At 47.5% G+C, this 15,827-nt stretch overlaps 2 protein-coding genes across 3 annotated transcripts in view; one reads left to right on the forward strand and one right to left on the reverse strand.

Annotated features, from left to right (window-relative positions):
- The window catches only part of GPSM1 (G protein signaling modulator 1), a 210,471-nt gene that overhangs the window by 158,974 nt on the left and 35,670 nt on the right, over positions 1-15,827 (reverse strand). The window contains exon 1 of one of the 2 annotated variants that reach the window (XM_043530282.1): positions 4,352-4,374. The exons of the other annotated variant lie outside the window; for it this stretch is intronic. The gene's annotated coding sequence lies outside the window, so the exon portion shown is untranslated. Of the gene's footprint in view, positions 1-4,351; positions 4,375-15,827 lie in introns of those variants that run through there. 2 annotated transcript variants of the gene reach the window in all.
- Positions 5,763-15,827, forward strand: part of CCDC187 (coiled-coil domain containing 187) — a 70,206-nt gene continuing 60,141 nt past the window's right edge. Inside the window, exons 1-7 of the mRNA XM_037879911.2 lie at positions 5,763-5,804; positions 6,317-6,692; positions 7,516-7,559; positions 8,522-8,615; positions 10,868-10,937; positions 11,751-12,379; positions 14,414-14,533. Of these exons, the coding sequence (XP_037735839.1) occupies positions 6,599-6,692; positions 7,516-7,559; positions 8,522-8,615; positions 10,868-10,937; positions 11,751-12,379; positions 14,414-14,533 (1,051 nt within the window). The 5' untranslated portion in view covers positions 5,763-5,804; positions 6,317-6,598. The remainder of the gene's footprint in view (positions 5,805-6,316; positions 6,693-7,515; positions 7,560-8,521; positions 8,616-10,867; positions 10,938-11,750; positions 12,380-14,413; positions 14,534-15,827) is intronic.

The following is a 15,827-nucleotide window of genomic DNA, read 5'->3' on the forward strand; positions in this document are numbered from 1 at the left end:
TTTGATGGCAGCATTCCTATTCATTTCAGTGGGTCCTTGCATAGAGTCAGGGCTGGACAGTGGTAGCCTAAAAATCTTTTCAGCTTTGCCTTAATTAACAAGCAACTATCACCTCTGCATTTGCAGGATTCACCACACAGCACTTAGCTCAGGGAATGCTTAGGGGATACGGCATTGAAATAAGTAGGACTCTGAACTTGACATTTCGCAGGATCAAGCCCAAATTTCAGGTCATTAAATGGCGTGCCCCCTGCCCCTACTGAGCTCAAGTGGAGTTCTGCCATTGATTTCCTGGGTGCAGGATCAGGCCCTTGGTTGTCAGGGTTCAGAGTGGCACACTTCATTGTTAGTCAGCTCTCTTCTCCTGCCATATGTTTATCGCAAAATTCATGTCACATCCAGTTTGCAATTAAAGCCTGGATCTGTGCTTTGATTGGTGCCTAACTAGGAACTGCTGTGAAAAAAGGGCTTCTGGTGTAAATTGCTTCGCCAAACACTCCAGCACAACAAACAAGGAGCATTTATTTATTCCTTTGTCTGCACATATTTCCCCTAAGCGAGGAGCTCCCAAAACTAAGCGCTCAGGACAACAGACCAACCAAAAGGAGAGAGTGGAGAGTTTTATCCATATGCAGTAGCCTGAAGCAGCAAGAGCTGCAAGTTTCATATTCTGTCGCCATCTCTGCTTACAATCCCTGGAATTTATCGCTAGAACTATGCAAATCAGCTGCTTCGGATCACACAGGCCTAGGACAACTTTCGCCTTTTGTTCACATACATGTACATCTCCTGAATTTGGCCATGTACTGTGGGTTATTGGTTTCATTTCCCAATCAGTTGCAACGTGCTCTAAGAGAAGACAAAGACAGAGCCAAGCTTGCAGTTTGAACAAACTCAGATAAACCCTCCAAACTCAGAAGACACTGCCTCACAAATATTTAGCCGTAATGCAACCCAAAGATCATGGAGTTATAGAAATACTATAGGAACGCCTAGGTCAATGCTTTATTGTGCTAGTCCCCGCACACACACAAAGTACGGGCCAGGGACACTCCATGCCACGATGAGCTTATAGTCTAAATAGAGAAGACAGATAAAGGAAGGATAACCCTCCTCATTTCAGAGATGAGGAACTAAGGCACAGAGAGATTAAGTGACTAGCCCAAGGTCTCACAGGGAGTCTGTGGCAGAGCTGGGGCTAGAACCCAGATCTCCCGAGTCCAGCCCTTCCTCTCAGACCTTCACATTCTGCAGGAAGGAAAGGACTACACAGGCACTGACCGAAATGGTAGCTAGCAAGAGCTGCTGAATTGCTCATTTGGATCAGAGAATGGCAACATTCATTTTGTGGGCTAATGCCATTGAGTGTGGTATCCTGCGAATCTCTCAGCAGGTCCATAGCTGCAAAAAACTTGCAGTGATCTTCCCTGGAAGGCCTTAAAATGGCTATTCTCTGCTTTATGGCCCACATACCCCGCATCCCACCTGACACTCCAGGCCAGCGGCATTGAAATCAATAGGGGCTGCATTGACTGTTGGGGGGGAATTTGGGTTTTGATGGCTGGTGCAGCATAGTGCTGGATGATCTAAAGCACAACGGGCCAAATTCTGCCCTGGATGACCTGTGAGCAACGCCTGTTGAAGTCAGTGAGGCAAATTCTCCTCTGCATCATGTTGGTGCAGACCTAAAGTGCCTTCACTTGAATGGCTGTGCTTCTGCATGGCAGAGCGGAATCTGGCTCACCGACTTGGGCCTTACGCGCATGCTACGACAGGCAGGATTTGGCCCAGCGTCAGGTGTCACTTCCTCACATCTTAGCAGATTTGTGGTCTAACACACTGCTGTGTGTAGCACAACACGCTGGGCAAGTGGCCAATCTCTTGGCTTTCCTCTGCACAGCCAGTCTGCCGAGGCTTTGCAGTGCCAAGAAAGATGGGAGCCAAATTTGACACCTGTCCAACCCTAGCACCTTCAGTAGGATTGTGCGGGAGCAGCTGAAGGCACAGCATGGCATGACATGTGTATCCGGGGCTGCCGTTGTGAGCAACGGCTTGAGGTGCAACTGAACAGAAGACGACGGCGGGGGAACATGAGACTTCCCCCTCACTCTTGAAAGATTTCCAAGATTTGGATGTTTTCAACCAAAGTCCTATTTCAACCAAAAGGTTTCCCACTGCTGGTTCCTTCTCCCTTCCCAGCGCTCAGACCCATTATTACAAGGGCTTTCTGTGAATTACAAGATTGAATTTAAGACTCTTATCACTTACATGCCCTGAGTGGCTGTGGTTCCATTCTTGGCACAGCTTTGCATTCTTAGCACTGGAAAATCTTAAATCAGGCCAAAATTTGGGTTTGGAGCCACTTGAAAAGGGGACTTTTGCTACTGTGATCTGCAGCTTGGGAATTCCTAGCTCGGTTAGGCTCCAAACCCAAAATAGTTGAAACATTTGAGCCAAGGCTAAGAAGATGTTTATTAGATTGGGGGCAGGGTTGATACTCGCTTTTCAAACCAACTTTTGTACAGACCAAAGGAATCCATGCACATGAAAGGAGGTTGTTTGTGTCAGTATCTCTCCCTACACTGTATGGACTTTCCAATAATACTGAGTTCTACAGAGTTGGCACGGCCCTTTAAACACATCTGACAGCACTTTCCAACAGGGAAAAAAACCAGAGGAAATAAAACAGAGGCAAGAATCAGGCTCAATGTAAATCTAAAGCTGAAGAAAGAGTACCTGAGCCTGCCCTGGAAAGCAGTCACTGTGGGACAAAGAACGGGATACGAAGTGTCTTATCTGCAGGTCACTCATTGAATTCCACCCCAAAATGGCAGATGTTGATAGTCATTACTGCAGTTGGGTCAGAAGAAGTTTTCCACCCATATTTGGTTGGTTATAGAAATCAATTCACTTCTATTATATTTGCACCGCTTTGTGTTTGCTTCCCATGTGTGTTTGAGCCAATGGATTTATTGGCTGGAAGACCCATGGAAACAGCACGTGTCTTAACCTATATTAGAGGGTATTTGTGGGAAGCAAATTTCAAGTTCACAAATGCAAACATTCCACAGGAAACCAGAGTCTAAAAATCCTTCAATCAAGAAACAGAAACATTGCCAGATGATCTGAGTCCAATCATCCCCAATTGGAATCGAGCTCCCCTGTCAATTTGTTGGAACCATCTGTTGTGTCTTGTCACACTTAGAATGTAAAATCTTCTGAGCGGGGACCATGTGTGTACAGCGTCTAGCACAACGGGGATTGGAGCCTGTAAGTGCTACACTGTGATACACATCATTAAGAGCCATCATCAAAACTAAAACACACAGCTCAGATTTCAACTACTCTCAAGAAACTGCTGGCTAGACGTCTGCAGATCCAAGAATTAGACATGGAAAGAACTGAATAACGTCAAACAAATTAACCTCAGAAAAATCTGAAGCTGTCACTTGTGGACAGTTTGCAGACAGAAAGAGAATGAACTCAGCTCAGCAGATGAGTTATTCACTGTGAAGTGTTTATACCTCTCTGGTCAGAACCATCTGAGGCGCTGTGAAATGAGTGGCTGCATCTCAGTCCAATGCCTGGGAATCTCTTTTACAAACCAGTCACAACCAATGGCCGGTCCCCCATCGTGACAGTCTCAGAGGACAGGCAGAAGTGAACTGTCCTCTCTTCAGAGCAGAGGGGATACACACGGGGGGGAGGGGTGGCAGTGCAAGGGGGTACAATTAGTGCCCATTCAGTACCTGGCCTGTGGCTAGCTAGAGAACTCTATTCTCCTGTGTTCTCCTGGCACATTCATCAATCCAGGAGGAAGGCATTGGAAAGGGATGTTCTCTACAACTTTCCCTGCTCCTTCATCCATGCATGCATCTGGGCAGAGTTCCTCTGGGCGGTGCCCATTGATTTCCTCATCTCTTTCTTAGGGCAAGGGGCATTTTCCAGGGTTGTCTGTTCAGTGTCTCCCTGGAATTTTTTGTTTTAACCCTTTGACCTGCACGCTCCATCCCTATGTTCCATTTATTGTCCCCTGTAATCACTTACATTCTGGGTTCTGTAGCCACTCGCTCATCTGGGGGAGCAGGCCTTTTACTGTTCTGGGGGACTCCCCCCTCCCGCTTCCCAGGATTCAGGTAGGTCAGTGCCTTTCCTGAGCACTGAATTTGCACCATCGTAATAAAATGAGCGAAAATGGTGTGTAGGGATGGAGCATTACACCAAGGGAATGAGTTAAGAGCTCCCAGTTACAGGTTCTTAAATCTGGGACTAGACAATCCAAATCCAGCCAGCAACCTAGATCTCACAGTGAAGACTGAAGACCTCATCAGCCCCTAAACTGTTCTCTTACCTTTCTTTCTGCAGGCTGAGTGCGCCATCTGCTGTTTGCCGAACAATGGCTGTTCCCTCCCTGTGGTCTGAAATGCCAGAGAGATTTTAAAAGATAGATCAGACAGACACAGATAGATAGATCAGACAGTCCCCCAAAAGCGGAGCACTGCAAGTGGCAAGTGTTCCAACATCAGGTGCCAGGCCGCCCAGAAATCATGGCATTGGCTTAAAATCATGATAAATAAACTTGGGAGTCTCTTTGCCTACTAATTTCTGTGTTTTGAGGGTGCAGTCATGGCTCAGCAGCCATTTGGGCTAGAAACGGACTTTTTGTCCCCTACATAAAAGCTGGGATTCTTACTCCATATTTCTCCAGGAGCTGGGGATTTAAGTTAGACATCAAACATCAAAAGGCTCAGCAGTGCCAACGCTCCTGGTGTGTTGGGACAAACCCTCTCATTCTTGTCACCGAGGAAGGGATCAGAGTTGAGATAGGCCCATAAAAAGAAGCAAAGGAGACGGCTTGATTTGAGATGGGGACTCGTTCCATTACAGCAAGGATTTCTGGGGGCACATGACTCATCCTAGCTGGTGCTTGGGCAAACTCCTCCAGGCTGAGTGTGAGCCCGCCCCCAGTGCAGTATTCTTTGCCAGTCTGAAAGCTCCAGGCCTTCTGCCCATCTTGGGCCCTGAATTCCTGATTATCTCACATTAGTGAATCATGGACACATAGGGCTGGAAGGGATCTTGAGAAGTCATCACGTCCAGCCCCCTGCGCTGAGGCAGGGCCAAGTAAACCTAGACCATCCCTGACAGGGGTTTGTCCAGCCTGATTCTAAAAACCTCCAGTGATGAGGATTCTAGGTCTCACCAGTGCCGAGGGACAGTTACCGCCAATGTCTTACATGCAACCCTCCTGCTAATACACCCCAGAATGACATCAGACTTTTCTGCATCTGCATCACATTGACGACTCATATTCAGTTTGTGATTCACTATCACCCCCAGATCCTTCTCAGCCGTACTATCACCTCGCCAGCCATTCCATTTTGTAGTTGTGTGTAGATTGTTCCTTCCTAAGTGGTGTAGTGGGCAGGGGCTGGGCGCTCACCAGCAGGGTGCCAGTCTTTGTGGGTGGATAACGACTTCTAAAGAAAAGCCCTTGGCATCCTGCCACATATTTGCAAGCTGAGATGTGCTTTCAGGCCGCTCTGTAGTCAATGAATAGCTTTGCTGTTTGTTCTCTCGTAGTCCCCTAGCAGCCTTGCATTGTGCTGTCACTTCTGTCCGCCCACCAAAGAGTTCAAACAAAGGTGTGTGCTCTGGGATCCTGCTGCTCTGTCTCTCCCGCCCCTTGTGGCGCCCACACAGGAGGGGCCAGGGGCGGGACTTGGATTTCATTTGTCAAGTTTACCTTTCCTTTCAGCTTTACACATCAAGTGGCTGGCTGGCTGAAGGCAGAATGGCAGCAGGTTAGCTCGGCAGCTGGGGGACAGGGAGGGGAGGAGCAGCTAGAAAAGACGACTCAGGGGCTTTTCGGGGGCTTTTTCTCCCAAGCCCACTGGGAGTGGGGTGCTGGGGTTAATCAGTCTGGAGAGATGAACAATCTCTAAAGTGCTTCTGTGAATGGCTGGAGAGAAATGGTGCATTTGGGATGTAATCTCGGCATAGCTCCTGGGCAAAGAACCACAAAGATCCCACTGGCCATGGAGCTGTTAAAAGCATGAATGATGTTACTATAGGCAAGTAAGGTATCGGATTGGTTAACTGGGGACTGGTTGGGTAGATCTGAGGAGGGGAATTAAGTCCCTTAGTGTCACTGCTTTGGAATGGTGGCATAATCTAGTGACTAAAGCAAGTAAGTGGGACACCTGGTTTCTAATGCATCCGATGAAGTGAGCTGTAGCTCACGAAAGCTTATGCTCAAATAAATTGGTTAGTCTCTAAGGTGCCACAAGTACTCCTTTTCTTTTTGCGAATACAGACTAACACGGCTGTTACTCTGAAACCTGACCATCCATGGTATCCGGAGTCATTTACCCTCTGTACCCCACCTGTGAAATGGGGACACTTGAATCCCTCATGAGGCATTGAGAAGATTAATGAAAATAGTCATTTGCAAACACCGCAGAGGTCTTCAATGTGCTCTTTAAATACTAAGTGTTGTTACTGATGGTCAGCATTTGTAAACAAGGGAAAACTGTTAAGCATATCCAAAGCATAGAAGTGTGATCAATTGTCACCAAGGAGTAGCACATTCTTGTGAATGTTCCAGAGGTGGACGCCAGCTAATCAAACTTGCAACATGGCTTTAAAAGTGGACTGCAGAGTTGCAGCTGAAGAATCAACCCCGCTAGCAGGTAATTGGCTTACAAATTTCCAGTGCCTGTATAGGGTAATAGTGAAAGATAGGTCTATTTTTATTTTAAACCAAAGATTTTTACTTAAAAGAAGCCTGTGGTGTGTAGTTACCATCACTAAATATTTACAAGATGAAGACAGAGATTGGGTGACAAAAATAGAATCACTTTTTATAAATCCTTCTTACCGTTTCACCCTCTCCATCGGGGTTGTGTCTTCATTGCAAAAAGATAGGTGTGTTTTTATACTGAGATCACTAGGATTTTACACTGGGATAGTGGAGTCAAGGCACTGAAGTTTTTAACCTCGATGTAACTAGCCAAGGTCAGCCCCAAGCGTGCATGTGGTTGGGAGGGAAGGGGTAGAATACTGACCTTACTTCAACACAGGTTTTTCTAAAATTGATGTACTTTTTTGATAAGTAGATGCTGGGCCTGATCTTGCAAACCTGCTTTCACACAGGTAGCCCAATGGGCATCAAAGTTAAGTTCAATCCAACAGGAATAAGGGTGGCAAACCCAGCTCAGTTTTTACGCAACCAAAATTCCCCATGGACATGGGTGGAAGTTTTGCTGAGGAAGCATTTCGCAAGCTGGCCCAGTGAGCATCAGCTCAACAGAACTAAAACATATTAAAAAAAAAAAAAAAAGACAACCCAGCAGCTACCATTATCCTATATGCACCAAGGGCACAATTCAGCGATTCAAGAATTCTACAAATGCAACAGTCAGTCTTAAACTGTACTTGAGGGGAGACGAGCTCTTTCACGGACAGGTATTCCCGTGTGCTGTCGCATCACTGGTATCTTTATTCTTTCCCCAGACGTGGCCTTGGCGTGGAAGAGTCTTCACAAAGCCAAAGAAGTGGTAAGTGAGGTTTGTAGAACTCTGACTCTTAAGGAAAGCGCCTCTGGTTACATGAAGTTTTGCCTGAATGATGGCTGAAATCCTGACCCCACTGACTTCACCCTATATCTCCAGCTCTGTCCTCTTTTGCTATTATGGCAATAATCAGAGGCGACAAGTGGGGGAGAGTGGGTGCATACATATGGGTCACCTGCCTGCCCCAGAATTGCTGCTTGGCTTCCCTGAGCACGCTCAGTAACATCTACTGAAGCCACTTCCCTCACTCTGCCCCCCCACTATCGGCAGGTACAGGTCGTCTGCTAAGGTTGCCAATTTTGGTTGGACGCATTCCTGGAGGTTTCATTACACGACATACTCTTTAATTAAAGATTAATCTTTAATTCCTGGAGACTCCAGGGCAATCCTGGAGGCTTGGCAACCTGACTTGTCTCTGGCAACAGTGAAGCACGATATTAATAGGGTAGGCCCAGATCCTGCATGCACTTCTGCATATGTTTAACTCTAGTGCCATTGACTTCTGAGACTACTCTCGCCTGAGTAAAGTTACACACACGGATAAGTGTTTGCAGGATCACTGGTATCACATGTCTGCCATAGGGCTATTCCTGATTCACACAAGCTGGATCAGAACTGGGTTTAGCATTATACCCAGATGTAGAGACACGTTCCTTAACCTATGTATTAGATAATTTTAACATTGGCTTTAATACATTTTAAAAAATCTATTAGGCCTACCAGCGTAGATAATGGAGAGAGTTGTTTGTCCTCTCTTATCTTTCCAGTCAACTGCATTCCTTCCAACTGTAGAAAATACCAAAGGTAACATGCCTAGACATGCCAGTGTTTACGCACAGAGTAGCCCGGAGGAAAAAATTAATCAGAGAAGCAACATATACCAGCAAAAGGCAACCAGAGAAATACATCCTATGTCCCTTTTGAAAGGGAAATTTGCCTTTTTACAGTTACAGAGGATTGAAAACAAATTTGACCACGAAGATTGGAATTATGCCAAAGATCAGAAAGCCAGGAAAAAGCTACAATGTGAAAGGAGCCCCGGTGAGTTCTGATTTACTGGAGAAACAATGCTGGGATTGATTGGCTGATTGTCTGCAGTAGAGAGGGGAAAACAAAGGGGAAAGCTACACAGCTCTTAATGAGAAAGAACTAACTGGCGGGGGGGGCTGTAACTAAGGAGGTGAAATCCTAGTGGATGTAAGGTATAGGGAATCTGTGGAGGTAAGGCACAGGCGGGCAGCATGGTGTTAATCTCAAACAGCAATATCAAGATAAAAACTACCCATGACTCGTCTCCATTAGGATTTTAGAGCTGGACAGTTATCTCTGTGTCAATACACACTTTTATTGCAGCAAAGAGCCTTTAAAATCATTCTCTAAAAGCCAAAAGAGGCTGAGAAAGGAAGCAGGGAGTTTCACCAGATCACTGATAAAAACAAAAAGTGACAAGAACTCAGTTTGTTGGTTTTCTTTTCACATTCAAAACTGTGAGTTTATTGGCAGCAAAACATTGAAGCTGCTGACTCTCTTGTATTTAGCGGTGCTATTTCTTCCCAAAGCATCAGGGCACTGCACCATTCTCAAGGTAACAGCTTAATTCCTAGGCTCTTGTCTTGTTAATGGGAAAAGCAAGAGAGGCATATGGAGCCGATCTGTTCCAAGGGAATGGATGCTTTGCCTTGCTGACTGCTTTTGAAGAGGAATTGCCTTTCTTTCCCAACAAGAGTTACCATTAGACAGGGGAAATGAGGATTCAGATTCAGTCCTGGGGTTTAACGGACACCAAGGTTCTCAGACTTTCCATCACTGGCTGCAGCATTAAAGCCCAGAAGTACACTGAACAGTGTGACAGCAATGGAGGGCAAGATCCACGCTCCATTGAAACAAGCGGAACAGTCCTCCTCCCTAAGGCCCAGATTCTGCATTCGGATCTACGACGTCAGACCCTACTCCACACAGAGCCCTGCTGATGTCAATGGGCTTCACATGGACCCCTCTGCGCTGATCTAGGGGACTGAGAAAGATCACAAAGAAAGGCTTAGTCGGGATGGGAGAGGAGGGTGAACTAGGGGCACAAACATTCCCTACAAACAGCAGATTATATACCCGAGTCAAAACCCAGTAAACCCAATGGGCACCTTTCCGTACAGTCCAGTGAGCTCATCCTCAGGCTCTGTGTTGCTTGGGGCTGGGGAACACTTTTGAGTGTATTAGCTGCCCTCCTTTGCATAGCCCTAGACCAGAGCCCTGCCCAGCTGCCACGCAGGTGCAGAGGTGACCCCAGAAATCTTTCCCACAGTACACACCATTAATCCCTGTACAGCCATCCCTGCTGCAGCCGCTGGCCCCAGGGCCTTGCCCGCCAAGTCCGTCCCATGCTCAGATCCTGCCTTCGAGCTCGGCCTGCCCAGGTGCTGTGTCACTCCCCATCCATCAGAGGGGACGTAGGCTGCTGGAAGCGGGGCAAGGCCCAGCAGGGGGAGCCCTGAAGCAGGAGCTGGTCCCACAGCAGTGGCTTGGAGCAGAAGCACCAGCCCCCCCACTGCCCAGTGTGTTCGCTCAGATTTGGCCCTGCAGCCCCTCTGTCGTGATGGCAGGAGCCTGAGTGGGCAGTGGGGTGGCCAAGGCTGCTCCTCCTTGCCGCTGCCAGTGCTACACACTGTGTGTAAGGTGCACACCGCTGCAGTGCCACGGCGCAGGCGCTGTGAAAGGAGGAGACTGCGTGTGCTCTGTGGAGCCCTTTTAGTTTCCTGTTTGTACAGCGCCTAGCACAGTGAGGCTCTGCTCTGTGAACGGGGTCTCTAGGCACTACCATAGTACAAACAATGAGCAGTGATGCATGCTCTCCCACTCCCACCCCACTGCGCCCGCCATCTATTTCAGGGGTTCACCATTTCACCCTCATTTTGTGGCAGTTGCTCCTGGAAGCCTAGAAAGAGTTGACACCACACACACTAAGTGCTACCATCACTGAAACAAAAGTTCTGAGTAGTGCAGGAGAGAGATTGAGGCCATTATTTGCCGAAACACCAAAGAGCAAACTGACTCGTGCAAACCCAGAAACAGCCCTGTCCAGAACCACAAAGGCTGGGCCAAGTCAAGACTGGCCCATTCCAGGGATTTGTTACTGTGTACTATTCCTCACAGATTAAACTGTATCGGTGTGTTTAAAGGGCCAGATCTGGTCTCGACAGACCTCCCACTAAAGCCTATTGTGCTCTCTTCAGCCAAACTTAAATATTAATTCAAGAAAAACTTCAGACTCTCACTGATTTGGTTGTGTTGTGCTATAGACAGGAACAGAGGCCAAGAGGAAACCGTTTCAAATGAAATCAAGACTGGGGAGAGCTGTCTATCCTGCAGGTAAATTACACCCAATATCTGCTTCTCAGGCTGGGAGTGGCTAATTAGTACAGATTTTGAAAGTGCTTTTAGGTCCTTGGATGCAGACACCCATAAACAGCAAAAGTCTCTTAAGCTCAAAACTTTGTGGGCTTTTTTAAAAAGAACTAAAGCTACTAAATTGTTTCACCCTAGGAAATCTCACCAGCAAGGCCAGTGGTATGCTGAGCCAGCATACGGATTTACTAGTTAATCTTCCTGATGAGCCTACCTGAATAATTTAACCAGAGTTTATAACAACCCCACCCTTCCTCTGCCTTTTTTTTTTTTTTTGGTAGATTCTCCCACTGCTCCTTGCTTTCTTTAATTTGCAAATATTGAACTTAGCAATAGATATGGCTCCTTGCAGGAGAAGGCAGTAGTGCATAACTGTTCAGTGTGTCAGAGACCCAACACTGCTCATAGGTAACAGGGAAATTCCCCTTTTTCTCAAGTGGTAGGGATTTGTGCACTGGATTAGGAGGACTGGGTGTTCTTGCCGTTGTCACTATGAAGCGAGTGAGTGTTGCCAAGAGGTCAGAGCAGTGATCTCTGGGATTCTAATGCTGGCTCTGCCACAAAACTTGCTGTGTGATCTTGGGCAAGTCCCGATCTGCTGTGCCTCAGTTTCCCCCTCTGTTATATGGATAAATGAGGATTGTTGTGTGGCTCTGAGATCCTCCACCAGAGGCGGGTGATAGAAACTCAAATTAGTGTTGAAGAAAGAAACGTAATTTGATCATTCAATTCCCCAGAGTTCAGTGCATTCAGGCTCTTTTTCTTCTCTCAAAACAGGGAAAATTGTGCAAGTGTTTCTCCTGCTTGGCCAGAGAACCAGTCCTTTGAGAGCCAGGCTGTGAGGAATGGATCAGCCAGAACGATGCATCTGCCTTGCAGCAGGGAGCCAACCTCTGCAACCTGCAGCCCCGGCAGAATGGAAGCCCAGGGCGGCAGAGCTGAAGCTGGCACTCAATCTACTCCAGAGACTCTAAGCGTACTGACAAGCAGGGGCAGTTCTAGTGACCAGATAAACACAGGCAAGACGAGCCCCACAGAACAGGTGGAGGGAGCTCACTGCTCCCCACAGCATCTGCCCTCTTCCCCGGAGGACAGCAAGCAAGCTGCCCCCTGTGCAGTCTGGAGCCACGCTCCCATGCGCCCGTCAGTCCCGCCTGTCACGTGCTCCCTTTCTCCCTGCAATAGTCCCATTGCTCAGAAGCAGCAGGGACTGAGGAGACGATCACCCAACAACAAACTAGAGCGACTCAGAGAGAGAATTCAGGAGCAGAAGCAGCGACACCAACGTCTGGTTCAGGAAGAGAAGCCGCCCAGTGCCAGCTACGCCAGGGAACTGCTGCATCTAGGGCCCCTGAAGAGGAAGGTTCGCAAAGTGGCCTTTGCTCCTCCAGCCCCAGTTTACAGAGGTCAGTGCCAGTCTGGTGCCGACTGAGTGTTGCCGAAGAAGAGGCCGGGGCTGTGCAGAGCGGCAGCCTGCAAGGCCCAGCACCTGCTAGGATAGAAGCTCCCCGCTTCCCAGCGCTGGGAATGGGGGTGGGGCCCGTTATACCAGACTTTAGAACAGGGATGGTGACCAAAAAGGTCAATTCGTGGTGGTGTTTTATATTGTCGTTGCTTTTTCTCTCTCCCCTTGAGCCCTGCACTTTTGGACTCCTGGTAACAAAGGTTTACAGACCTTACAGGCATAGGGATCCAAGAAATGGACTCAGGAGCAATGACACATTAGTGCTATCTGGATGTGTTCAGGATAACTGCATAGTTAACCCCCTGGCTTCCACATCATCCCATCCGGTCCACATCACACCTTCATGTACTCCATTTTATATACCTTCCTTCCCCTTCTCCCCGCCCCCACTCCCCATCTGAAACCGGCCATCTGCCCATTAATCCACCTGGGAGCTTTGCTTTCCAACATGTCCGAGTCTCTATGTAGCTTTGCGTAGTCATTACTTAAATCAAGAACCTGCCACAAAAATGTTTCCTACTTTCCCCCACAAATACAGAATCCTCCTTCCACCAGCTTCACACACTGTCAGTGGAGGGCCACCATTGACTCATTGGCCCTTTGGTTTCAGAGCTTTGCTCGCAGGTAGACATAAGAGAACTTGCTTAGGTAGTTGCCTCTTTTGGGTGGCCTAGGGGATAGAGTATTGGAAAGGGACTCAGGAGAGCTGGATTCTGTTCCTGGGTGACTGCTTTGCTGGGTGACCTGGAACAAGTCACTTCCCTGCCCCTCAGTTTCCCTGTCTGTAAAATGGGAATAATGATACTGACTTCCCGTGTGAAGTGTTTTAATATCTATGGATGATGAGTGCTAGACATGAGCTAGGTGTTACTAAGAAATAATAGAGGAAGGGTCAGTCCATTTTATTGTTCTTTTGACTTGTCAGCATGGAGGATCCACTCTACCTTCCCTGCGAATGATATCAATCTTTGTCAGAGAAAAACCATGGCAAGAGACTCCTGCCGTGCATGAGAATTGGCAGCACAGCAGTGTGGAGGGGGCATCACAAAGGAGTTAAAACAGAAGCTGTGCGGTTCAGAATGCACCACTGAGGATTTAACAGCTTGTTCAGCGGAACTAGAATGGTTCTGAAAGCAAATTTTAGCCACAAAGCTGGGTACAAGGAAGCCTAACTTGGCCTTAGAGGATTGTACACCGTTAATTGTAACTCTGCTTGGGAGTGATTTAAGAGGTCAGGTTTCTGCAAGTGAATGATGGCCCAGACTCAGCAGCAAGGATGCTTGTGTGTTTAGATTAGCCTGGCTGCTGTTTCAGATGATGGGGAATATTAAGGTTACATCAGAATATAGAAGACAGGCTGAAACACTAAGCATGTCAACCAGTCTTATTCATACACTAATACTTTCCAACTGCTAATGGAACCCAACAATTAATTCAGTTAGTGCACAGGGATAATTGAACAATCATAGGATTTAGAGCCCCAGCCCCACTGACAGTCACTGGTGTTCCCCAAGAGCTTTCTCCAGAAATAGCTGTTTACATCGTGATGCTGTTCAGTGGCCTGCATGAAGTGAAATGCTGGGTCTCCGTCCAGTTCCCTGTAGACGGGTATCAGCATCACAAAAACCAAGCCCTGCAACTGACACCAATTGCCCTCTCTGTGGGGAACCTAATCTGTACAGGGGCCAAACTCTGGATCTTTACTGAGCCTGCATTAAACAGAATTTAAACCAGTCCAGACTGATACAGTTTAAAACACAGTTTGATCACTCATTGTTGACAAGACCAAGCGAGATTGAAACTAAGTTGTGAAACCACGTTGCCTTGCCACCCCAGGACCAGGTCAGATATGAGCTGGAATTGGTTTTGATAAGTATGTGTCTACTTTTAACAACTGCATGAACACATCATTACCAGCCAACAGCCCTTGTGTGTCTCACTGTGGAGTGACTCCTTTAATTTTCCATTCCTTTAGGTTTTAGTGCTGTGAAAATGAAGGTTGCTCATTCTTCTGCGGATGAAGAGACTGGACTATCAGAATTTGAAGACGTGGCCACCACCAGACAAACTGGGGATTATAAAAACAAGAGTCCAGGTTAGTGCGGCTAGTAACACAGGGGACTATTTGCTAATGGGGATTTTGCATGCATGAGATATCAGTTCTGCAAATGAAAATTTGGGCTAAATATCCAAAGAACCTTTCCACTAGTCAGAGATAATACTCTTCGCAAAGAAAGTGGTGGAATTCTCCTCTCTCTCTAATTTAAAATTAGAGCAACTGAAGAAGAGAAGAAGGATGGTTCAGTGGTTAGGGCGCCAGTTTGGAGCTCAGATGATGTGGGCTCAATTCTCTGCTCTATCAGAGATTCCTGTTTGACCTTGGACAAGTCACTTAGGGCGGGTCTACACTTAAAACGCTGCAGCGTAGTGTTTTAGTGAAAATGTTACTATACTGAAGGGAGAACTTCTCCCGTCGGCGTAGTTAATCCACCTCCAAGGGAGATGGTAGCTGTGTCGATGGGAGCAGCTGTCCCGCTGACATAGCGCTGTCTACACCAGGGGTTAAGTCGGAATAACTGCATTGGTCAGGGGGGTGGATTTTTCAGTGTAGACCTGGCTTTAGTCGCTCCATGCCTCAGTTTCCCATCTGTACAATGGGGACAATAGCACAGCCCTACGTCACAGGGGTGTTGCGAGGATAAATATATAGAGCACTGTGAGGTGCTCACTCTAGTCATGGAGGTTGTGGTTGCATGTGCTCACCCGTGGAGTGCCCCCTTGCAGCAGTGTGGGGTATTGCCGCTATCTTCCATGGTTTCCTGCCTGCTGTCAACTCCAGGTCTTCTGTGGTGCAGCCCTGTGACCAAGTTACAAAGCTCAAACCCCTTCTGGGGTCATCCAAACAAGTCCAAATGAATCTGGATAATTCTTCTGCCCCCTTGAGCTACTGAAGTCCTCTCCTTGTACTTGCAAAACCCGTATCTCAGGGCTTCCCTGGCTGGAGCCTACCCTGCCCCTGTAGTGCACTGCCTCCATTATCTTTCTCTGTCCCCTAGCCTTGGGCTCCTTGCAGCTAGAGAAGCCTGTCTCCTCTGCAGTCTCTCCCCTCGCATCTGAGTTCCTTCAGTCTACTTATTGTGGCTTAGTTCTGCCTGGCAGCCAATTGGCTACTCACCTCCTGAGGTGCAGAGGATGACTAACTGGGTGTATTCACTAGCCTTGCAGGTTAGGGGGTTAAGCCTCATCACAGGGATCATATAAGTACCTAAGGTAGGTAGATAGAGCAAAAGAAATCCTGGGGGCAGAGGCCCCAGCCATGGCCACGGTGACTTTAGTTCTACCTCTAGAATTCTATGAAAACAGAGTCATGGCTATGGCAGCGAGCAATT

Source organism: Chelonia mydas, chromosome 16, assembly GCF_015237465.2.
Source record: "Chelonia mydas isolate rCheMyd1 chromosome 16, rCheMyd1.pri.v2, whole genome shotgun sequence".
Classification (NCBI taxonomy): Eukaryota; Metazoa; Chordata; order Testudines; family Cheloniidae; genus Chelonia; species Chelonia mydas.